This window comes from Pseudophryne corroboree, chromosome 3 (assembly GCF_028390025.1).
Source record: "Pseudophryne corroboree isolate aPseCor3 chromosome 3, aPseCor3.hap2, whole genome shotgun sequence".
Classification (NCBI taxonomy): Eukaryota; Metazoa; Chordata; class Amphibia; order Anura; family Myobatrachidae; genus Pseudophryne; species Pseudophryne corroboree.
This window is the reverse complement of record NC_086446.1, coordinates 429792070-429817865: the sequence shown is the minus strand read 5'-3', so window position 1 is coordinate 429817865 and position 25796 is coordinate 429792070. Positions and strand designations below refer to the sequence as shown.

Genomic DNA, 25796 nt, shown 5'->3' with positions numbered 1-25796 from the left:
GTCTTGTCGAAAAGACGTCGGTTTTCGACTTTTTCAGGTCGGAAGGGGTTCCGACCTATTCAGTCCCCAACATTTTTATTCAACAAGTCAGGGAATTTGACTTGTCGAATAGTACGTGAATCGATGGTATAGCTGTCGGATTTGCGTGCTTCTGAGGGAAACAGGGCCAAATTCGACAGATTTTGTCCCCGTTTCCGACCATCTCAGTTAGACTTAAAAAAAAGTCGAACTGAGATGAGGGACCTGAGAGGAGGAGAGGGGGGAGAGCCGCGGGCAGACAGGGGACAGCAGCGCTACAGCATAGCGCTGCAGGAGGATGTGTCATAACCGCCGCTCACTGCAGCGTCCACCCGGCTCCAGCAAGTGAGGTCCTGCTTGCTGGAGCCGGGTGGACGCTGAAGTGAGGTCTGGCGGCTGTGCCACATCCTCCTGCAGCGCTGCTGTCCCCCGTCCGCCCGTGGCACTCCCCCCCTCTCGGGTCCCTCATCTCAATTCGACTTTTTTAAAGTCGAATTGAGATGAGATTGAATAGCCCTTGTCGGATCCATTACAACAAATGCATGTCGGAATGGATCCGACCTCAATTGAATATTCCTCTAAGCTCAATGGCGAGTGCAGAGTACAGCACATCAGGCATTCAGACACTACCCTGATGTCAACCAATTGTGTCACAGCCTTAGCGTTAGTGTAGAAGCATACAGTCCATACCAGACTGTGTGTAATAATGTACACATTCCATAGTTCTCTATAATGTAAAAACCTATATGAACAAAAATGTTCAGTTTTAAGATTTGATCTCCGATACAATTAAAGTTTTGTACACAGACACCCGGACACAGTTGTTCTGAAATGACACACACTATATTGTGTATTACTCCTGTCCAGCAGCACATTACAGGACAACTAGCCATGCTGCCTCTGAACACAAATTCATTTCCCCATCTCTTGAACGGAACAGGAAAGATAGGCTGCCAGAGAAAGCTGGTAAACAAGCAGAATCTGTGCACACGCTCCATAAACAAGTCTCTCTAATTTAAAAAAAAAATAAGAATAAGAAAAAAGAAAACACAACACAGGGAAGATGATGAACCCCAGCAACTGCCCTCGCGGCTTCGTCCATCAGCAGCGGACACTACGTGTGAGCCAGGAAGAGAGGGGGGAAGGGGAATGGGTTGCCAATACTAGTACACTGCTACAATGTTGGGTGCAGTAGAATCATCATTATTTTGCACAGAGAGGATAAAGTTCCAGTCTTTCTGAGCTATGTTGTACTCCACTCCGCCTCCTGTGCTAGTGTATGCTGATGGTGTAGTTGGATAAAGAGGTCACCCAAACATGGGATTGGTCCTAATCAGTGGAGAAGAGATCCCCAGCAGAAGGGAGCGGTGCCAACCCCCCTGTGACATTGGGAAGCAGCGAGAGGTCTGGCAGACTCTGAATGTGAGACTTCAGCTCCTTCCGTACCTGCGTTACACGAGCTAGCTTCTGCTTGTATTCCTAAAAAACATGGAAACAAATGATATTATTACATACCGTCTGCAGTATCACTGAAGCGTTCCAATTCCTAGCACATTTGCTGGCAAAGTCAAACCAATTATCACTCATGTGCAATAATTCCAACCCTGGGCTTCCCTACAGATGGTTCCGTTCAGGTTTCACCCATGTCAGGTACTCAGAAATGTTTTTACAGTAACACAAACTAGAAACCCTATAATTATTCAAGTGAATATTGTTATTGTTGGATCTGACCACCAAATATTTCCCAGCTTGATCATTAATGGAGATATCAGTGAAACCTTTTTGCTCTCCAAATATATCCTTCACTTTTCTGTAATAACAAATAAGGATGATAAACAATACAATAAAACTGAAGTGTGAACATCTGGACTTTTAAATAACTTCCCCCAAAAAATGTCAAAATGTAATAATGGTCTGCGGGAACGGATGTCTGTCCTTTAAATAATAGATTTTTTATTTTTTTTTAAAGGAAAGGGGGAGAGCGTAAACATTTAGAGAGGGAATCAAGAGTGTTTGAGACTACAGGAGATAGGATGATGGATGAAACAGATCAGAATACCTGCAGCACTGCCAACATAACCAAATTATGTGCCATGGTAGCACAATGAGTGCCTGGTAGACCTGGGACGTATTAAATCAGCGTTCATTGTGCATGACTACAGTTATATCTGGTGATTATATAAACAGAATGGGTGTGTGGGGAGGAAACACAGGGCAAGTGTGACCAAACAAGGAAGAATGGATAAAAGAAACCTAATGAAATAGTAAAGAACTAATAAAAAATTGAGTAAGTCACCACATGACTGTAAGAAAAGTATGAGTCGTGAACGGTGGTTAAAATTACAATGTCACATCACATTTAGATTTGTGCACATTGTGGAAAGCAGCTCTGTTCAACATACCGCAGACTTTGCGACTTAGCCGCGCCAAGCTTCTCTTTCTTTACATGCATGTCTTTGCATCACTAATGCCTTAGAAAATACAATGACTACTGGGGCTAGCATTATATGTACTTCTGTGCGCGACTAAGTCACAAATCTGAGTAAAAAAAAAAAAAAGAGAGTCAGGTATTGTTATGCTTAATTGGCGAGTTTACACCAATTCCTTTACAACAAAAGTACCTATCTAGTGTGTCTGGCACACTAGGAGTGACTTTGTATGCTGATACAATGCAAACAGAATGCCAAACTCAGTAAACAAGTACTTATCGCTACCCGTGGTGTAATGTAAGTGTCACACCAAATGTCTCGCACCATATGGTGCAAAAAATGCTAAGTAAATGAGGACACATTAGTAAGTATACAGAACTGAAGGTGAATACACGGCAAAAAATGCACCATATCAGAGGTAGGCAACCCATGGATGGCAGGTACGAGCTGGGGTGCAGCTGCTGGCGTTTAAATGCCAAGGCAACTGCAATTAGCACGCTTCGGTGGAAATTGAATTCCCTCACTCAGACCCATACCTCTATTACAGATCTCCCATGTCTGCTACCTGTAACCCGATCCAACATATTACATTCTATGTAGAACTGTAGGATGGAAGAAAGGAAAACCTGTACAAATATCCAGAGAATATAGTCACAGCTGTACATAGGGGGTAATTCAGAGTTGTTTGCAGCAGCAAATTTGTTAGCAGTTAGGCAAAACCATGTGCAGTGCAGGTGGGGCAGATATAACATGTGCAGAGAGAGTTAGATTTGGGTGGGTTATATTGTTTCTGTGCAGGGTAAATACTGGCTGCTTTATTTTTACACTGCAATTTAGATTTCAGTTTGAACACACCCCACCCAAATTTAACTCTCTCTGCGTATGTTATATCTGCCCCCCCCCCCCCCTGCAGTGCACATGGTTTTGCGCAACTGCTAACACATTTGCTGCTGCGATCGCCTCTGAATTAGGACCATAATCCCTTCATATACAGTGTCCACAGAGATGTTAATCAAATTCATTAGAATTTATGGTGTCCTATGATACACCCCCCCTCCCTCCACTTTCCCACCACTTGTCATCTCATCAAACATATCATCTGTCTCCTGGGAACTGAAGGACAGATTTTGCTGAATTGTGTAGGGCGAAATTCCAGGCCTGCTCACATGCTCGTGTATTTCTCATCCATGCAGAACTATGTATACAGTGACTATGTCTACATCTGTGTATGTCAGCATACAGAGAAAATGTGATTCAAGTAGTCCAAAGGTCATACACACAAGTACCAGGAAGATTAGATTTTATGATCCATTCTAATTTTTTTTTTTACATTTATGTAAAAACTTCATAGATTTTGTTTGATACATCAACTGCAACACTTTCACACAAATATCTGGCGCAAACACCTGAATGGTATCACTAAGTGCAACAGTGTCCAATCAAATAAACAGATTAAGGAACTGTAGGCCTGATGTCAAAGAGGACCAGTCACGCGAGTCAGTTTTTTTAGTTGTTCACATAGCAAAGTCTGATTTCCCATTTTATTAATTGTACAGGTTGAGTATCCCTTATCCAAAATGCTTGGGACCAGAGGTATTTCGGATATCGGATTTTTCCGTATTTTGGAATAAATGCATACCATAATTAGATATCATGGCGATGGGACCTAAATCTAAGCACAGAATGCATTTATGGTTCATATACACCTTATACACACAGCCTGAAGGTCATTTTAGCCAATATTTTTTATAACTTTGTGCATTAAACAAAGTGTGTCTACATTCACACAATCCATTTATGTTTCACATACACCTTATACACACAGCCTGAAGGTCTTTTAATACAATAATAAGATTTTAAACCTACCGGTAAATCTTTTTCTCGTAGTCCGTAGAGGATGCTGGGGACTCCGTAAGGACCATGGGGATAGACGGGCTCCGCAGGAGACATGGGCACTTTAAGAAAGAACTTTAGGTATGGGTGTGCACTGGCTCCTCACTCTATGCCCCTCCTCCAGACCTCAGTTAGAGAAACTGTGCCCAGAGGAGACGGACAGTACGAGGAAATGATTTTTGTTAATCCAAGGGCAAGATTCATACCAGCCCACACCATTCACACCGTATAACCTGTGATATACTAACCAGTTAACAGTATGAAACAACATAGCATCAGTCCGAGACCGATGAAACTATAACATAACCCTTAGTAATCAAAACTATATACAAGTCTTGCAGAAGTAGTCCGCCCTTGGTACGGGCGCCCAGCATCCTCTACGGACTACGAGAAAAAGATTTACCGGTAGGTTTAAAATCTTATTTTCTCTTACGTCCTAGAGGATGCTGGGGACTCCGTAAGGACCATTGGGATTATACCAAAGCTCCCAAACGGGCGGGAGAGTGTGGATGACTCTGCAGCACCGATTGAGCAAACAGGAGGTCCTCCTCAGCCAGGGTATCAAACTTATAGAATTTTGCAAAGGTGTTTGAACCCGACCAAGTAGCAGCTCGGCACAGCTGTAGTGCAGAGACCCCTCGGGCAGCCGCCCAAGAAGAGCCCACCTTCCTAGTGGAATGGGCCTTGACCGATTTTGGTAACGGCAATCCAGCCATAGAATGAGCCTGCTGAACCGTGTTACAGATCCAGGGAGCAATAGTCTGCTTTGAAGCAGGAGCGCCAACCTTGTTGGCTGCATACAGGACAAACAGTGCTTCTGTTTTTCTGACTCTAGCCGTTCTGGCCACGTAAATTTTCAAGTCCCTGACCACATCAAGGGACTCGGAATCCTCCAAGTCTCGCGTAGCCACAGGCACCACAATAGGTTGGTTCATATGAAAAGATGACACCACCTTAGGCAAAAATTGAGGACGGGTCCGCAATTCCACTCTATCCATATGGAAAACCAGATAGGGGCTTTTATGAGACAAAGCCGCCAATTCCGACACTCGCCTAGCCGAAGCCAAGGCTAACAACATGACCACCTTCCAAGTGAGATATTTTAACTCCACCGATTTAAGTGGTTCAAACCAGTGCGACTTAAGGAAACAACACCACATTAAGGTCCCAAGGCGCCACCGGAGGTACAAAAGGAGGCTGAATATGCAGCACTCCCTTCACAAAAGTCTGTACTTCTGGGAGAGAAGCTAATTCTTTCTGAAAGAAAATGGATAAGGCCGAAATCTGAACCTTAATGGAGCCTAATTTTAGGCCCAAATTCACTCCAGTTTGTAGGAAGTGAAGGAAACGGCCCAGATGGAATTCTTCCGTAGGAGCATTCCTGGCCTCACACCAAGAAACATACTTTCGCCATATACGGTGATAATGTTTAGCGGTCACGTCCTTCCTAGCCTTTATCAGAGTAGCAATGACCTCATCCGGAATGCCCTTTTCCGCTAGGATCCGGCGTTCAACCGCCATGCCGTCAAACGCAGCCGCGGTAAGTCTTGGAACAGACAGGGCCCCTGTTGCAACAGGTCCTGCCTTAGAGGAAGAGGCGACGGATCTTCTGTGAGCATCTCCTGCAGATCCGGATACCAGGCCCTTCGCGGCCAATCTGGAACAATGAGAATTGTCTGTACTCCTCTTTTTCTTATTATTCTCAACACCTTTGGGATGAGAGGAAGAGGAGGAAACACATAAACCGACTGGAACACCCACGGTGTCACTAGGGCGTCCACAGTTACAGCCTGAGGGTCTCTTGACCTGGCGCAATACCTCTGCAGCTTTTTGTTGAGGCGGGACGCCATCATGTCTATCTGGGGCAGTCCCCACTGACTTGCAATCTGTGCGAAGACTTCCTGATGAAGTCCCCACTCTCCTGGATGCAGGTCGTGCCTGCTGAGGAAGTCTGCTTCCCAGTTGTCCACTCCCGGAATGAACACTGCTGACAGTGCGCTTACATGATTTTCCGCTCAGCGAAGAATCCTGGTGGCTTCCGCCATTGCCACTCTGCTCCTTGTGCCGCCTTGGCAGTTTACATGAGCCACTGCGGTGATGTTGTCTGACTGAATCAGAACTGGTAGGTCGCGAAGCAAGGTCTCCGCTTGACGAAGGGCGTTGTATATGGCCCTCAGCTCCAGGACGTTGATGTGAAGACAAGTCTCTTGACTTGTCCAAAGTCCTTGGAAGTTTCTTCCCTGTGTGACTGCTCCCCAACCTCGGAGGCTCGCGTCCGTGGTCACCAGAACCCAGTCCTGAATGCCGAACCTGCGGCCCTCTAGAAGGTGAGCACTCTGTAGCCACCACAGGAGAGATACCCTGGCCCTGGGGGACAGGGCGATCAACTGATGAATCTGTAGATGTGACCCGGACCACTTGTCCAGTAGGTCCCATTGGAAGGTCCTCGCATGGAACCTGCCGAAGGGAATGGCCTCGTACGATGCCACCATCTTTCCCAGGACTCGAGTGCAGTGATGCACTGACACCTGTTTTGGCTTCAATAGGTTCCTGACCAGGGTCATGAGTTCCTGACCCTTTTCTATCGGAAGATAAACCCTTTTCTGGTCCGTATCCAGAATCATGCCCAAGAAGGTCAGACGAGTCGTAGGAACCAACTGCGACTTCGGGATATTGAGAATCCAGCCGTGTTGCTGTAACACTTTCAGTGAAAGTGACACGCTGCTCAGCAACTGCTCTCTTGATCTCGCTTTTATGAGGAGATCGTCCAAGTACAGGATAATTGTGACACCCTGCTTGCGCAGGAGCACCATCATTTCCGCCATTACCTTGGTGAAAATCCTCGGGGCCGTGGAAAGCCCAAACGGCAACGTCTGAAATTGGTAATGACAATCCTGTACCGCAAATCTCAGGTACGCCTGATGAGGTGGATATATGGGAACATGAAGGTATGCATCCTTTATTTCCAGGGATACCATAAAATCCCCCCCTTCCAGGCTGGCGATGACCGCTCTGAGCGATCCCATCTTGAACTTGAACCTTTTCAAGTATAGGTTCAGGGATTTTAAATTTAAAATGGGTCTGGCCGAACCGTCCAAACAGGGTTGAGTAATATCCCCTCCCTTGTTGAAGTAGGGGAACCTTGACTACCACCTGTTGAAGATACAATTTGTGAATTGCATTTAATACCAACTCCCTTTCTGGGGGAGAAGCCGGCAGGGCCGATTTGAAAAACCGGCGAGGAGGCACCTCTTCGAATTCCAGCTTGTAACCCTGAGAAACAATTTCTATTGCCCAGGAATCCACCTGTGAGTGAACCCAGATGTGGCTGAAAAGTCGGAGACGTGCCCTCACTGGGGCGGACTCCCTTAGCGGAGCCCCAGCGTCATGCGGTGGATTTTGTAGAGGCCGGGGAGGACTTCTGTTCCTGTGAACTAGCTGTGTTGTGCAGCTTTTTGCCTCTGCCCTTACCTCTGGCAAGAAAGGACGCACCTAGTACTTTCTTGTTTCTCTGTGACCGAAAGGACTGCATTTGATAATGTGGCGCTTTCTTAGGCTGTGAGGGAATATAAGGCAAAAAATTGGATTTACCAGCTGTAGCTGTGGAGACCAGGTCTGAGAGACCTTCTCCAAACAATTCCTCACCCTTGTAAGGTAAAACCTCCATATGCCTTTTTGAGTCGGCATCACCTGTCCATTGCCGGGTCCATAGGATGTTTCTTTGAGCATCTCATATATAAGACAGCATCTTTTATATGACCTAGGGTCAATAAGATGGTATCCTTATCCAGGGTCTCAATCTCCGCTGATAAAGTATCTGTCCACGCTGCTACAGCGCTACAAACCCAAGCCGACGCAATAGCCGGTCTGAGTAAAGTACCAGAATGTGTGTAAATGGACTTCAAAGTAACCTCCTGCTTGCGATCAGCAGGATCCCTTAGGGTAGCCGTATCTTGGGATGGCAGCGCTACCTTTTTGGATAAGCGTGTCAACGCTTTGTCCACCCTAGGGGAGGATTCCCACCGTATCCTGTCCTTTGCCGGGAAAGGATACGCCATAAGAATCCTTTTGGGAATCTGCAGGTTTTTGTCTGGAGATTCCCACGCTTTTTCACACAACTCGTTCAGCTCATGAGAAGGGGGAAAGGTTACCTCAGGTTTCTTTCCCATATACATGTGTACCCTCGTGTCAGGGACAGGGGGTTCCTCTGTGATATGCAAAACATATTTTATTGCAATAATCATATATCGAATACATTTAGCCAATTTTGGCTGTAACTTTGCATCATCGTAGTCGACACTGGAGTCAGAATCTGTGTCGGTATAAGTGTCTACTATTTGGGATAGTGGGCGCTTTTGAGACCGCGAAGGTCCCTGCGACATAGGGACAGACATGGGTTGACTCCCTGGCTGTTCCCTAGCCTCAGCTTTGTCTAATCTTTTGTGCAATAAATTCACATTAGCGCTTAAAACATTACACATATCCATCCAGTCAGGTGTCGGCGCTGTCGACGGAGACACCACATTCATTTGCTCCACCTCCTCCCTAGGAGAGCCTACCTCAGACATGTCGACACACGCGTACCGACACACCACACACACAGGGAATCCTCTTATCTGAAGACAGTTCCCCCACAAGGCCCTTTGGAGAGACAGAGAGAGAGTATGCCAGCACACACCCAGCGCTAATGACCCAGGAAAAAACACACAATATGTTTACCCAGATAGCGCTGTAATCTGTATATTGCGCCAATTATGTGGCCCCCCCCCCCTCCTTCTTTAAAACCCTCTTTCACCGTGGATAAGCAGGGGAGAGTCCGGGGAGCTTCCTCTCAGCGCTGTGCAGAAAATGGCGCTGGTGACTGCTGAGGAAGAAGCCCCGCCCCTTCGGCGGCGGGCTTCTGTCCTGCTCAAATATCGTAAAACCTGGCCGGAGCTCTTTATATATACAGTGCCCAGCTGTATATATACACATTTGCCAGAAAAAAGAGGTTTTATTGATGCCCAGGGAGCCCCCCCACCCTGCGCCCTGCACCCTTACAGTGACTGCCGTTTGTGTGTGCTGTGTGAGAGCAATGGCGCACAGCTTTACTGCTGTGCGTTACCTCAGTGAAGATCTGAAGTCTTCTGCTGCCTCTGAAGTCTTCTTTCTTCTCATACTCACCCGGCTTCTATCTTCCGGCTCTGCGAGGAGGACGGCGGCGCGGCTCTGGGACGGACGGCGAGGGCGAGACCTGCGTACCGATCCCTCTGGAGCTAATGGTGTCCAGTAGCCTAAGAAACAGAGCCTAACATTATAGCAGGTCTGTTTCTCTCCCCTCAGTCCCTCGATGCAGGGAATCTGTTGCCAGCAGGCTCCCTGAAAATAAAAAACTTTCTTTCAGGAAACTCAGGAGAGCTCACTGTAATGCACCCAGTCTCCTCTGAGCACAGTAGTAAACTGAGGTCTGGAGGAGGGGCATAGAGGAAGGAGCCAGTGCACACCCATACCTAAAGTTCTTTCTTAAAGTGCCCATGTCTCCTGCGGAGCCCGTCTATCCCCATGGTCCTTACGAAGTCCCCAGCATCCTCTAGGACGTAAGAGAAATTTTTAATAGCTTTGTGTATTAAACAAAGTTTGTGTACATGGAGTCATCAAAAAACAAAGGTTTCACTATCTCACTCAAAAAAGCCCGTATTTTGGAATATTCCGTATTTCGGAATATTTCGATATGGGATACTCAACCTGTATTACATTCCTGGATTTAATTTATAAGATACAGTATATAATAAAATTGCGTATCTGGTTTGCACAGTGTTACCCAAGTCACCTACAGCGAGAAAGGAAACAAATCTGTATATTAGAGGATTCTCAATATCAGACAAATTGACTTGTATATATCCTCCTTCAACGTTAAACACGTTTTATTCTGAAGTTTCCTTCTTTCCCTTTCTTTGATATAATTAATAAGGTAAAGCTTATATCCGGATACAATTCTCTCAATGTAAAACACAGCAGGGCTCTATCACAATACTGAGCAAAAGGAAATACAATAACTGGTAGTTTTTATTATATGAACACATGCCTGAAAAAGCGTAATACTCCGTAAACATAAAAGAAGGCATTCGTTAAAAATTATAGACAACAGGCTAACAAATTATAGTCCCCAGTAGGTGGAAAGTCCATTTTTTAACTGCATCTAGATTAGCTGGCTTCTTTGAAACAGTAAATTGAGACAATATTTGCAAAGGGTTGTGCTGTGTACAGTAATGATACGATCATACATGTCCAGGTTCACAAGCAGCTGCTATTAGGGTGCGGTGTGGTTTAGGATTGCTTACTTGTCATGCTTATATTGTCCATGCGTGCCTTTCTTCAGTGCTCGGGTTTCCTCTCGTATTCTGCTTTTAAACCTAAATTGCGAGTCACACTCGGGATTTCTGCACAGCTACTTTCCTGGTGTGACTTGGCGAGACCTCTTTCATATGGTGATGTCATTGTCGAGGCGTGCAGAGGCGGCGCTTGGAGATTAGATGATCTCCAAGCACCGTCTCTTCTCTATGCAGTGAACGGGTACTGGATTGTATCAACCAGGCGGATGTATTACGTTTGGCCGGCGCTCGGGATCCCGGCGCCCAGCATACCGGCGCTGGGATCCCGACCGCTGGAATGCTGGCTGCGGGGCGAGCGCAAAAGAGCCCCTTGTGAGCACGGTGGCATGCTAGTTATTCTCCCTCCAGTATACAGTCTACAACTACATTTGTAGAAATTACGTTTCAGGGCCATTCATTAACACTATAACACGAGACATCACAGATATCTCCTGGTCACAATTCTCCGCCAATAATTTCCAGTCTCCATACTTGAGTGTGAGGATGTGGAAATTGTGTCATACATAAAGTCTGTAAAAGTATTATTTTTTGGGGGACTTTGTAATGTTCCTGAGAGGGCGCACCCAAATCATTTCCAGAGTCTGCATCCTTGGTATCCAGCTCCTGCCTGCAGCCTCTATCCCCCAGTGCCCAGCTCCTGCCCGCTGTATACAAAAGTGGAAATATAACCAACCAGACGAACGGTCTTCTCTCCATAAACTGCACCTGGGACACAGCACGGAGCCGCATCAGGTGCAGACACACTGGCCACGTCCACGTCTATCTCCTCCTGCAGCCACAGATCTTACATACCTCATTGAACTCTCAGCACAACTGTGGCCAGACTCACAGGGATCCCTGAGCAGGAGTCTCCTCTCCACTTTCGTCCGTTCAGGTGTCTGCATCACTCCCTCTCTGGCGTGAGCAGGCAGCATTCTCCTAGTACCCTCCCTTCACCCAAGGCAGAGCTATTCAGCTAGATTCTAGGATGCTGGGGTTCGGGTAACAGTGAAGCCACCCAACACAGTGCGCACAAGCCAGGTACACCCTGAGCAGCAGCTGCATCCAGGTAAGTGGATGGGTAGGCAGCTAAGCACTCAAGGTGCACAGCGAAACAGTACCTCAGCATTGCCTGCACAAACCCTTCAGACACCCCTCTCACCCCAGCTTACCTGTCCAGTGCTAATGGCTAGCTGGGGTTCAGGTAACAGCAGAGCACAGGGAAGCCACCAGTATCAGCAGTGGGTGATAATAAGTAAAGGGGGCATCATGAATGCCTTCAATATCTACAGTGACCTTGTTGCGAGTTCAATCCTTAATTAGCACACCACAGATTTTTTACATGTGGAATAGACCCCTAAGTGTCAATGTTTTGTAGTCGACGCACTCTAAATCACCAAATTACTCTCTGTGTAAACCTAAAGGTCCGCACACATGGAGCGATTTTGACTGAGCGATTTACCTTGAACTGGCAGTAGGAGATTTTGACTAACTTTACCAGTGATTTTGACTAAATGTGCAAGCGATTTTGGCTATGGGCGATTTTGACTAACTCATTTAAATAGGGGGATGTTTTCACTTTTCCAGCGGCAGTCGAAATTGACTTGCCTGCACAGTCTATTTTTTATAGCGACAGCGACCTGGCGTGGAAGCGCATCGCTATCACTCGCTGTGTACACACAGAGCGATATGCACTAACTTTCTTAGCGATTTTGACTATATAGTCAACATCGCCGAGCCATATCGCTACGTGTGCACACACCTTTACTGTGGAAGACCAAATGTATTAAAATAAGCCATGTATAAGTACAAAAATATCTAATAATGGGCAACAGTCATCATTGGACTTCAATCAGTCAGCATTATAGGAAAAACCATAGCCCAGGTTATATTGTTTGTACTGGTATAAATGGTTCCTTGTACAATTTGTTGAGGTTCTCATCAATCACAGCTTTTCAATGGTGAACCAACAAGCGTAAGATGTGTCTGCACCAGTTGTGATAGCATGGGAGTGGTTCCCATTGGATGCTCTCTCTGTAATCAGAGTCCTAGGGGATAAAATATCTCCATCATGTGATTAGCAGGGAGCTCTTCCAATGGAATTCACTGCCACTGCTAGGCTGTGGGAACGTTCTCTATAAAGTAAACGCATATACAGTAGGTGATTTCCTACCTCCAGTTTCTTCTCTTTGTTACTCAGAGCCTCTTTTTGGCTCTGTGTGTACTCCATTAGCATCCGTGCCAGCTGCCTGCGATCATCCAGTTCCGCTGCTAGCCGCCCATTATACTCTGCTAGCAGGAGGCATGCCTCATCCACAGTCTTTGAAAGACGTTCTGCCGCTTCTTTGTCTGAAAGATTAAAGTGAAGGGTACAGTTTAGTGGTTCTGCTTACAACACTTTATTATAGCTTAAACCATTCATAGACCATAAAGCCAATAAAAAAGTAAAATGAAGAGATAATATTAAGGCTACACTATATTACTCAGAGCCATGAGAGGACATAAGTCAGCAGCAATCCCAAAGCCAATCAGAGAGACATGGAAGATGCAGATGCTAACATGTGTAAGGATCAGGGACGTGCAGTGAGCTAAATGGCTCAGTAGGCACTGTCTAGCACCAGAGCCAGATTTACATGCAATATATGTGCCAAAGCGTACATCTGGGCATTATACACAGGTGCAGCAGTATAAACTCCTGGAAATTTGGTGAGTTTTGATTAGAGATGTGCGGAAAGGATACACAGGTGAGGCACTTCCTCACCTGCCATAGACTTTTTACTCCACAGTTTTGGCTATAAAAATTATTAGAATAATGCAAAGAAGATATTTCAGACAAATTCTGTGTCTTTTTCATATACTTTATACAGTCAAAACTCTGGCACAAACGTTAGTATGGCAGGAAAGGCTCTGCCTCACCCCTCACCTGTCTCACCCCATCGCACGTCACTGGTAAGGATGCCATTATTAGCAGACTGTGGCACAGTGGTTGACACTGCTGTCTCAGTGCTGGGATCATGGATTTGATGGTATGTGTAAAATGTAAGCTCCACTGGAGCAGGGACTATATGTCCCATGATTCTGACAAGCATATAGTTTAATAAAACACTGGTGATCCATGTAAATAAAACAAACTGGGCTCACCTGTAATCTTCTCCAGCAAGGACACATCCTGAACCTCCTGTGGAAGGGACGCAATTTTCTGCCTTACAGCAGCATCACCTGAGGCAGCATTCTCCAGATCCTGCAGTGCTTTAATAAGATCCTCCGTCTACAAGAGAGAAATAGGGGTGCTTGCTGCATGAAAGTATTAGGTGGAGGAGGGCAGCTTAAGCACAATAGCTGAAATTCCGTGAGTTCAAGTTGTAGCGCTAACCAGAAGAAACGTGAAACATTATTCTAGCAGTAAAACTATTTCATCAAAGGAAAACTTACATATATATATATATCTTTTTCTGGATCATTTACCTTTTCATCATTGTGGTGTTGCGGTCACTTTCATCCACATTTTGGAGATAAAACTAAAGGCTATAAACTGCTACCTCAACATTTGTATGATGCAAGATTCTCTAAACCGACTGATGTATAAGATACCGAAGTTTCAATTAGCGTAAAGCTCATTTAGTTCTAAGTAAAGCTGCAGGCAAAGTGTTGCAAATAAGGGAGGAGTGCACTCCCATACACGGATTTCACACAGACAGTATCGATAAAATAGCTGGTTTTGGTGCTGTAAAGATTTTTTTGTGTTTCAAACTGCGTGTGGGCGAGATACACGTGCACATTATCAACTCATAGCTGCATCCTATGGCTTTCAGAAAAAAGTAAATCCACTACTCTAAATACTGTATTTGAAAGGCTGTGTATTACCGATCTGAAAAATAAATCTGAAGTAACTAAATATGTCTTTTACGCTTTCTCCTGCCCGTTTACAACAAGCTGCCATATTAAGAAGGCAGGGTGCTTCACTACCTGTTCCACGCTAAGTAGGTAGGGTGTTCTCTAAAGGGCCCCATACACTAGAACGATATGTCTGAGGCTGAAGTCGGAGGCGATTTCCCTTGAACTCTCCCGGGAGCTTCCCAGGAGTGGTTCCAAACGATTCGGTACATTTTGCATGCGATATATCGTATGCGATCCCAGCCATGCCTGTGGGAACAGACATATCACAAGTGCAGCACTAACGATCTAGGGGAACCGATCCAACCCTCATGGGGGAACGCGCATCGGATCGGAAACACATCCAAAATGGCCAATTTCACCCGATATGCCCGAAAATAAGAATTTACTTACCGATAATTCTATTTCTCGGAGTCCGTAGTGGATGCTGGGGTTCCTGAAAGGACCATGGGGAATAGCGGCTCCGCAGGAGACAGGGCACAAAAAGTAAAGCTTTAGGATCAGGTGGTGTGCACTGGCTCCTCCCCCTATGACCCTCCTCCAAGCCAGTTAGGTACTGTGCCCGGACGAGCGTACACAATAAGGGAGGAATTTTGAATCCCGGGTAAGACTCATACCAGCCACACCAATCACACCGTACAACTTGTGATCTAAACCCAGTTAACAGTATGATAACAGCGGAGCCTCTGAAAAGATGGCTCACAACAATAATAACCCGATTTTTGTAACTATGTACAAGTATTGCAGATAATCCGCACTTGGGATGGGCGCCCAGCATCCACTACGGACTCCGAGAAATAGAATTATCGGTAAGTAAATTCTTATTTTCTCTATCGTCCTAGTGGATGCTGGGGTTCCTGAAAGGACCATGGGGATTATACCAAAGCTCCCAAACGGGCGGGAGAGTGCGGATGACTCTGCAGCACCGAATGAGAGAACTCCAGGTCCTCTTTTGCCAGGATATCAAATTTGTAGAATTTTACAAACGTGTTCTCCCCTGACCACGTAGCTGCTCGGCAGAGTTGTAATGCCGAGACCTCTCGGGCAGCCGCCCAAGATGAGCCCACCTTCCTTGTGGAATGGGCCTTAACCGATTTAGACTGTGGCAGGCCTGCCTCAGAATGTGCAAGTTGAATTGTGTTACAAATCCAACGAGCAATCGCCTGCTTAGAAGCAGGCGCACCCAACTTGTTGGGTGCATACAGTATAAACAGCGAGTCAGATTTTCTGACTCCAGCTGTCCTGGAACATATTTTCAGGGCCCTGACAACTCCTAGCAACTTGGAGTCCTCCAAGTCCCTAGTAGGTGCAAGGCACCACAATAAGCTGGTTCAGGTGAAACACTGACACCACCTTAGGGAGAGAACTGGGGACGAGTCCGCAGCTCTGCCCTGTCCGAATGGACAAACAGATATGGGCTTTTTTGAGAAAAACCCACCAATTTGACACTCGCCTGGTCCAGGCCAGGGCCAAGAGCATGGTCACTTTTTATGTGAGATGCTTCAAATCCACATATTTGACTGGTTTTAAACCAATGTGATTTGAGGAATCCCAGAACTACGTTGAGATCCCACAGTGCCACTGGAGGCACAAAAAAAAAGGGGTTTGTATATGCAATACTCCCTTGACAAACTTCTGGACTTCAGGAACTGAAGCCAATTCTTTCTGGAAGAAAATTTACAGGGCCGAATTTGAACCTTAATGGACCCCAATTTTAGGCCCATAGACACTCCTGTTTTCAGGAAATGCAGGAAACGACCGAGTTGAAATTTCTTTGTGGGCCTTCCTGGCCTCACACCACGCAACATATTTTCGCCACACGTGGTGATAATGTTGTGCGGTCACCTCCTTTCTGGCTTTGACCAGGGTAGGAATGACCTCTTCCGGAATGCCTTTTTTCCCTTAGGATCCGGCTTTCCATCGCCATGCCGACAAACGCAGCTGCGGTAAGTCTTGGAACAGACATGGTACTTGCTGAAGCAAGTCCCTTCTTAGCGGCAGAGGCCATAAGACCTCTGTAAGCATCTCTTGAAGTTCCGGGTACCAAGTCCTTCTTGGCCAATCCGGAGCCATGAGTATAGTTCTTACTCCTCTACGTCTTATAATTCTCAGCACCTTAGGTATGAGAAGCAGAGGAGGGAACACATACACCGACTGGTACACCCACGGTGTTACCAGAACGTCCACATCTATTGCCTGAGGGTCTCTTGACCTGGCGCAATACCTGTCCCGTTTTTTGTTCAGACGGGACGCCATCATGTCCACCTTTGGTATTTCCCAACGGTTTACAATCATGTGGAAAAAACTTCTCAATGAAGTTTCCACTCTCCCGGGTGGACGTCGTGCTGAGGAAGTCTGCTTCCCAGTTTCCATTCCCGGGATGAAAAACTGCTGACAGTGTTATCACATGATTTTCCGCCCAGCGAAAAGTCCTTGCAGTTTCTGCCATTGCCCTCCTGCTTCTTGTGTCGCCCTGTCTGTTTACGTGGGCGACTGCCGTGATGTTTTTCCCACTGGATCAATACCGGCTGACCTTGAAGCAGAGGTCTTGCTAAGCTTAGAGCATTATAATTTTACCCTTAGCTCCAGTATATTTATGTGGAGAAAAGTCTCCATACTTGATCACACTCCCTGGAAAAATTTTTCCTTGTGTGACTGCTCCCCAGCCTCTCAGGCTGGGCTCCGTGGTTACCAGCATCCAATCCTGAATGCCGAATCTGCTGCCCTCTAGAAGATGAGCACTCTATAACCACCACAGGAAAGACACCCTTGTCCTTGGATATTGGGTTATCCGCTGATGCATCTGAAGATGCGATCCGGACCATTTGTCCAGCAGATCCCACTGAAAAGTTCTTACGTGAAATCTGCCGAATGGAATTGCTTCGTAGGAAGCCACCATTTTTACCAGGACCCTTGTGCAATGATGCACTGTTTTTAGGAGGTTCCTGACTTGCTCGGATAACTCCCTGGCTTTCTCTTCCGGGAGAAACACCTTTTTCTGGACTGTGTCCAGAATCATCCCTAGGCACAGCAGACGTGTCGTCGGGATCAGCTGCGATTTTGGAATATTTAGAATCCACCCGTGCTGATTGTAGCAGTATCCGAGATAGTGCTACTCCGACCTCCAACTGTTCCCTGGACTATGCCCCTATCAGGAGATCGTCCAAGTAAGGGATAATTAAGACGCCTTTTCTTCGAAGAAGAATCATCAATTCGGCCATTACCTTGGTAAAGACCCCAGGGTGCCGTGGACAATCCAAACGGCAGCGTCTGAAACTGATAGTGACAGTTCTGCACCACGAACCTGAGGTACCCTTAGTGAGAAGGGCAAATTTGGGACATAGAGGTAAGCATCCCTGATGTCCCGGGACACTATATAGTCCCCTTATTCCTGGTTCGTTATCACTGCTCTGAGTGACTTCATCTTAATTTGAACCTTTGTAAGTGTTCAAAAAAAATTTTTTAGAATAAGTCTCACCTAGCCTTCTGGCTTCAGTACCACAATATAGTGTGGAATAATACCCCTTTTCTGTAGTAGGAGGGGTAATTTAATTATCACCTGCTGGGAATACAGCTTGTGAATTTTTTCCCATACTACCTCCTTGTCGGAGGGAGACTTGGTAAAGCAGACTTCAGGAGCCTGCGAAGGGGAAACGTCTCGACATTCCCATCTGTACCCCCGGGATACTACTTGTAGGATCCAGGGGTCCTGTACGGTCTCAGCGCCATGCTGAGAACTTGTCAGACGCGGTGGAACGCTTCTGTTCCTGGGAATGGGCTGCCTGCTGCAGACTTCTTCCCTTTCCTCTATCCCTGGGCAGATATGATCTTATAGGGACGAGAGGACTGAGGCTGAAAAGACGGTGTCTTTTTCTGCAGAGATGTGACTTAGGGTAAAAAACGGTGGATTTTCCAGCAGTTGCCGTGACCACCAGGTCCGATGGACCGACCCCAAACAAGTCCTCTTCCTGTATACGGCCATACTGTGCCGTTTGGAATCTGCATCACCTGACCACTGTCGTGTCCATAACATCTTCTGGCAGTTATGGACATCGCGTTTATTCATGATGCCAGAGTGCAAATATCCCTCTGTGCATCTCGCATATATAGAAATGCTCTATAGTCAATAAAATACTGTCCCTGTCAAGGGTATCAATATTTTTAGTCAGGGAATCCGACCAAGCCACCCTAGCTCTGCACATCCAGGCTGAGGCGATCGCTGGCCGCAGTATAACACCAGTATGTGTGTATATACTTTTTATTATATTTTCCAGCCTTGTCAGCTGGTCCTTGAGGACGGCCCTATCTATAGACGGTACCGCCACTTGTTTTGATAAGCGTGTGAGCGCCTTATCCACCTTAAAGGGTGTTTCCCAACGCGCCCTAACTTCTGGCGGGAAAGGGTATACCGCCCATAATTTTCTATCGGGGGGAACCCACGCATCATCACACACTTTATTTAATTTATCTGATTCAGGAAAAACTATGGTAGTTTTTTCACATCCCACATAATACCCTCCTTTGTGGTACTTGTAGTATCAGAAATACGTAACACCTCCTTCATTGCCTTTAACGTGTGGCCCTAATAAGGAATACGTTTGTTTATTCACCGTCGACACTGGATTCAGTGTCCCTGTCTGTGTCTGTGTCGACCGACTAAAGTAAACGGGCGTTTTAAAACCCTTGACGGTGTTTTTGAGACGTCTGGACCGTACTAATTGTTTGTCGGCCGTCTCATGTCGTCAACCGACCTTGCAGCGTGTTGACATTATCACGTAATTTCCTAAATAAGCCATCCATTCCGGTGTCGACTCCCTAGAGAGTGACATCACCATTACAGGCAATTGCTCCGCCTCCTCACCAACATCGTCCTCCTACCTGTCGACACACACGTACCGACACACAGCACACACACAGGGAATGCTCTGATAGAGGACAGGACCCACTAGCCCTTTGGAGAGACAGAGGGAGAGTTTGCCAGCACACACCAAAACGCTATAATTATATAGGGACAACCTTATATAAGTGTTTTCCCTTATAGCATCTTAATATATATATAAGCATATCGCCAAATTAGTGCCCCCCCTCTCTGTTTTAACCCTGTTTCTGTAGTGCAGTGCAGGGGAGAGCCTGGGAGCCTTCCCTCCAGCCTTTCTGTGAGGGAAAATGGCGCTGTGTGCTGAGGAGATAGGCCCCGCCCCTTTTTCGGCGGCCTCGTCTCCCGCTCTTAACGGATTCTGGCAGGGGTTAAATATCTCCATATAGCCTCCGGAGGCTATATGTGAGGTATTTTTAGCCAAATTAGGTATTCATTTGCCTCCCAGGGCGCCCCCCTCCCAGCGCCCTGCACCCTCAGTGACTGCCGTGTGAAGTGTGCTGAGAGGAAAATGGCGCACAGCTGCAGTGCTGTGCGCTACCTTTAGAAGACTGAGGAGTCTTCTGCCGCCGATTCTGGACCTCTTCTTACTTCAGCATCTGCAAGGGGGCCGGCGGCAAGGCTCCGGTGACCATCCAGGCTGTACCTGTGATCGTCCCTCTGGAGCTGATGTCCAGTAGCCAAGAAGCCAATCCATCCTGCACGCAGGTGAGTTCACTTCTTCTCCCCTAAGTCCCTCGTTGCAGTGATCCTGTTGCCAGCAGGACTCACTGTAAAATAAAAAACCTAAGCTAAACTTTCCTAAGCAGCTCTTTAGGAGAGCCACCTAGATTGCACCCTTCTCGGCCGGGCACAAAAATCTAACTGGCTTGGAGGAGGGTCATAGGGGGAGGAGCCAGTGCACACCACCTGATCCTAAAGCTTTACTTTTTGTGCCCTGTCTCCTGCGGAGCCGCTATTCCCCATGGTCCTTTCAGGAACCCCAGCATCCACTAGGACGATAGAGAAATTGGTTGAAATCAGGCATTATCGTTCTAGGGTATGGGGCCCATAAATCAGACGAGACAGGAGAATGTGTGAGGTACTCTAGTTGCATCCTGTTGGGAATAGCAGAGATACGCTCTACCTGAGTGTGCTGGGGATTGTGGGTGATTGTCTGAGCCCTACAGGGGAGGTGGGGTGCCTCTAAACCAGAGCCCTACAGGTGAGGTGGGATGCTTCTTAGGGATGGCCATTAACTATCAATGTTTTTACAACCATTAATGGTCATGACTATTGGCAAGTTTTTCGAAGGAAGTGGGCATTGAGAAAATATTGTCGGCAGCCCGATGGCTGAGGTCTGTGCATGTGTAGCACTCAGCCATCAATGGTCAAACCATTGATGAGTTTTTACAGATGGTTTAAACCCATCGTTCATCAATTGTACAGCCTTTGACAGCCATCACAAAGTGCTTCTCTACATGAGCCCTGCTAGGGAGGCAGAGCATTTATCTATCAGAGCCCTGTTAGGAACTGTGAAGATATAATGCTCCATTAATCTTTGGCTTTCCATTGCAGTTTTGTTAAAAAGTAATGCAAGACTGAGGAATGTATTTTACCTTCATATTTTGGTTTTCGGTAGTTCTATAAAAGATCATGAGATCCTTACAGTGCCCCCGTCAAACCCCCTGAGCTGAGAGCAATTAATACATTGGATGGCTTAAGTAACAGAGAAGGAAAATGTCCCTTTCTCCTGTGAGTGGAGCTTAATCCCCATCAGAGATAACTATATTCCCCTAGGCTGAAGATACAGTGTGGATGTCTGAAGGTTGTAAGGGCTGAAATCAGTAGTAGACATTTCTGAAATGCCAAGTTAGCCACCAGATGCTAACAGTCATCAGTGTATGACCACAAAAAAAAGAAAAAAAAAAGTCACATTAGAAATGTCATAGGTTAGTTTTAAATATGGATACTTCACAGGATAGGCTGCTATTCCCCATCAGCTGTTACAGACGTGACAGGGAGCTGCACAACATGGCAATACGGAGACAGCGATACACAGAGTTAATATATGAACATTGGCTTGTAAAAACACAATAGAGCAGTGTCTTTAGGGTCAGTACAGAAATGAGAAAGGAACCCAGCTGCTTTGTGATCAAATCCGTGTGCGCTCATTTTTATTTCATGATCTGACAGGTAATTAATCTTCCTTTATTAGTCTCAACATGCCCCATAAATTTATCATCGGCGGAGGCTGTCTGCGGCTGGCACTTAGCAGCGAATAAAGAAAGATACATGCATAGCCACAACACTCACCTTCAGCACGTCACACTGGCAGAGGTGCGGAGATATCAGACACCTGTGTGCCACTACAATAAGCCAAGTGACTCTTCCCAAGCCAGAAATTAGCTCACTATGGAGATTTCCTTCTATCTAATTCTGTTTTCTCTCTCATCTTTTTACCCAGTAAAAATCATTGCCTCCTTTCCAAACTTTGCTCTTGTGAAACCTCTAAAGATGTACTCATTCACTATACATGAAGGCGGCAGCCATTTTGTGGGTTGAACCAATAGTCAACCCATCGTTTAATGAGGAACTAGTGACATCAATTAAGCATAACGTACTTCAAGCCCCTTTCATATGTGATGTCGCTAGCTCCTAGAGTGCTGACAAAATGGGTTCAGGGTACTTTACCATCAACCTTCTGGATTATAGTACTAACCATTTCTCTTCTGTTCTCTTGACTCCCCTGATCCATTGCTAAATATAAAAGGAATAGAATAGAATTACATTTCCTTTCTTTCTAGGCTGCATTCTTATTAGACTAACTATCACTATGATGAGTAACACACTATCACTTTCTTGGGAGAGATTTACCAAAGCTTGGAGAGAGATACAGTGGAGAGAGAAAGTACCAACCAAGCAGCCTCTGTTACTTTACAGGCTGTGTTTGAAAAATGACAGGAGCTGATTGGTTGGTACTTTACCTCTTGCCAAGCTTTGATAAATCTCACCCAGTTCTATTCCTGCTCTCCATACCTCACATTGGCTACTGTATACCACTCTCTCAAAGCAGAGATCCTAATCCCAGAACTTGTGCCTCTATAGTTTTCTTATTTTATTTGTGAACTCCTACTCTTTTGATCTAACAATGCCGTATCCATGCCAATGCCATCTCTTGTGCCACATAATTACATCCCTTGCCTTTTAAGCACTTAATTTAATGTGTGTCAAAAGTCTCATCACCTCACTCTAATTGCTTGTCAAATTCCTTGCTTAGCATATAACTTGTGATCTCAAACTCTATTACATACACCTTTCTCTCCGATGCTCCCTGTTACTCCTTTAACACAAATCCATTTCCTGCACACTCAACACTATTTGTCTATGGCTGGGATATGAGTGGGTTTATCAGAGAGCAGAGCATGAAGAGAGACAGGACAGGCCTGGGAGGTAGGAGGGATGGAGAAATTGGTCCTCCTACACCAGCAACCTGCTTTATCTCCAAGTAAGCATATGTCTAACATGACAGCCTGTCTGTGAGGCTGACCTGAATGAAAGAGGCTCTTCACCTTGTTTATACCAGACTATATTCGCACTCTGATAGACGTGCCAAAAATACACAGTTATGTTTTGGCAAAGGCCAAAGGTTTGGAATTTTTTTGTTTTATCAAAGTTAATTATCATTTCCTAGTATGGGTAGGTTTTATACAAGCGATATCTATAAATATAGGCTAGTTGTGTTTGTATATATTGCTGTGTTTGTGTAAAGAGAGTTTAAGTGATTAAAAAAAGAAAATGCAGATTACTTTACATACCACAAAAGGAAGTACTTATAGCGGTAGCAAGTTTTTAGCAATACTGGAGATTCCGCCCATAATAACCCCCACCAATCTTTCACCTTGCACTGACCCTGCTTTAACCATTTGATTTCTGCCACACTCCTCTACTAACCAGCCTGCTCCATAGTATCTAATGTGAGGCAGCTTTAAAGTGTCACAGTCTCCGCATGAAGAGCCAGGAGTGTGACAAAAGGATTTAGCAGCACAGTGTTTAAGCTCAGCAAGTTCCAATCACTCCAGGTGCAGACAATCTGAAACGGGACCCACTCATCTGAGCATCTAAATACTGATAGCAAGGTGGAAAGAAAAAGTAATGTCCCACTCAGGTGCGTCACCAGGTTACATGCGTCCATATATGGAAAAAAAGATCATGGTCATATTCCAACAGTTTCTTATATAGGCCTGTACACCTTATTATACACTGCTCTATCCCTTCTCTTCTGAAGCAAAGACACATTTATTGGTTTCAAAAATAAAAAATAAATGCCTGCAGGTAAGTAGACATGGGTGACACAGGCTTATGAAGACTGTCTGCCCTGCCACCAGCTCTGTATAAAGTGTAAATGGGCAATCCATTAATCAAAGGAGGAGATGGAAAGAAGAACTGTTATAAGAGTCATCTTGCCTTTTATTGAGACATCATCTACAGATATTTCACAGCAAGGGAAAATAACCGAATACAATCAGGGACTTGTTTCCATATAGGGACACATGTAACCTGGAGACATTACTTTTTCAATACACACTGCTGCTTTGAGGAGTAAGGTGGAGTTTCTGGTTTGTCCTGCTGGCTGCATCTCTTGGCTTTAGTGCGCACAGCACAGGATTTTATCCTTTCCTCTTGTGGTATAAAGAGCAGCAAAGAGGCGGCAATGTCAGGCTCCTGCCGAACATTATGTGGCTATAATCGGTTATAACATCCAATCTGTCTAAGATACATTTACAGAATAATTAAAAAGGAACATTGATTATTTAACTAGAGTAATATACATGTGTGGTATTGTTATTAACCACTTAACTGACGATTTATTTCACCAAATACCACTCCGAAATTGTCTGGTTTTTTTTTTTGTCTGAGTGAATTAGGTGAAGAACATGAATTTAACCCTGTCCCAAATGATTTTAGTAAAAAATAAATAAATATATATAATATATAAGAATTTACTTACCGATAATTCTATTTCTCATAGTCCGTAGTGGATGCTGGGAACTCCGTAAGGACCATGGGGAATAGCGGCTCCGCAGGAGACTGGGCACAAAAAGTAAAAGCTTTAGACTAGCTGGTGTGCACTGGCTCCTCCCCCTATGACCCTCCTCCAAGCCTCAGTTAAGATACTGTGCCCGGACGAGCGTACATAATAAGGAAGGATCTTGAATCCCGGGTAAGACTCATACCAGCCACACCAATCACACCGTACAACTCGTGATCTGAACCCAGTTAACAGTATGATAACCGTAGGAGCCTCTGAAAAGATGGCTTCCAACAATAAACAACCCGATTTGTTTGTAACAATAACTATATACAAGTATTGCAGACAATCCGCACTTGGGATGGGCGCCCAGCATCCACTACGGACTATGAGAAATAGAATTATCGGTAAGTAAATTCTTATTTTCTCTGACGTCCTAGTGGATGCTGGGAACTCCGTAAGGACCATGGGGATTATACCAAAGCTCCCAAACGGGCGGGAGAGTGCGGATGACTCTGCAGCACCGAATGAGAGAACTCCAGGTCCTCCTCAGCCAGGGTATCAAATTTGTAGAATTTAGCAAACGTGTTTGCCCCTGACCAAGTAGCTGCTCGGCAAAGTTGTAAAGCCGAGACCCCTCGGGCAGCCGCCCAAGATGAGCCCACCTTCCTTGTGGAATGGGCTTTTACAGATTTTGGCTGTGGCAGGCCTGCCACAGAATGTGCAAGTTGAATTGTACTACAAATCCAACGAGCAATCGTCTGCTTAGAAGCAGGAGCACCCAGCTTGTTGGGTGCATACAGTATAAACAGCGAGTCAGATTTTCTGACTCCAGCCGTCCTGGAAACATATATTTTCAGGGCCCTGACTACGTCCAGCAACTTGGAGTCCTCCAAGTCCCTAGTAGCCACAGGTACCACAATAGGTTGATTCATGTGAAACGCTGAAACCACCTTAGGGAGAAATTGAGGACGAGTCCTCAATTCCGCCCTATCCGAATGAAATATCAGGTAAGGGCTTTTATAGGATAAAGCCGCCAATTCTGATACGCGCCTGGCTGAAGCCAGGGCCAACAGCATTACCACTTTCCATGTGAGATATTTCAAATCCACTGTGGCAAGTGGTTCAAACCAATGTGATTTTAGGAACCCTAAAACTACATTGAGATCCCAAGGTGCCACTGGAGGCACAAAAGGAGGCTGTATATGCAGTACCCCTTTGACAAACGTCTGAACTTCAGGCACTGAAGCCAGTTCTTTCTGGAAGAAGATCGACAGGGCCGAGATTTGAACCTTAATGGATCCTAATTTTAGGCCCATAGACAA

At 45.7% G+C, this 25796-nt stretch overlaps 1 protein-coding gene across 1 annotated transcript in view; it reads right to left on the bottom strand.

The window, feature by feature from the left end:
• Positions 1-839: 839 nt before the first annotated feature.
• RPRD1B (regulation of nuclear pre-mRNA domain containing 1B) overlaps positions 840-25796 on the bottom strand; it is a 110095-nt gene continuing 85138 nt past the window's right edge. The window contains exons 5-7 of the mRNA XM_063960375.1: positions 13832-13958; positions 12864-13039; positions 840-1497 (exon numbers count right to left, since the gene is read on the bottom strand). Of these exons, the coding sequence (XP_063816445.1) occupies positions 1348-1497; positions 12864-13039; positions 13832-13958 (453 nt within the window). The 3' untranslated portion in view covers positions 840-1347. The remainder of the gene's footprint in view (positions 1498-12863; positions 13040-13831; positions 13959-25796) is intronic.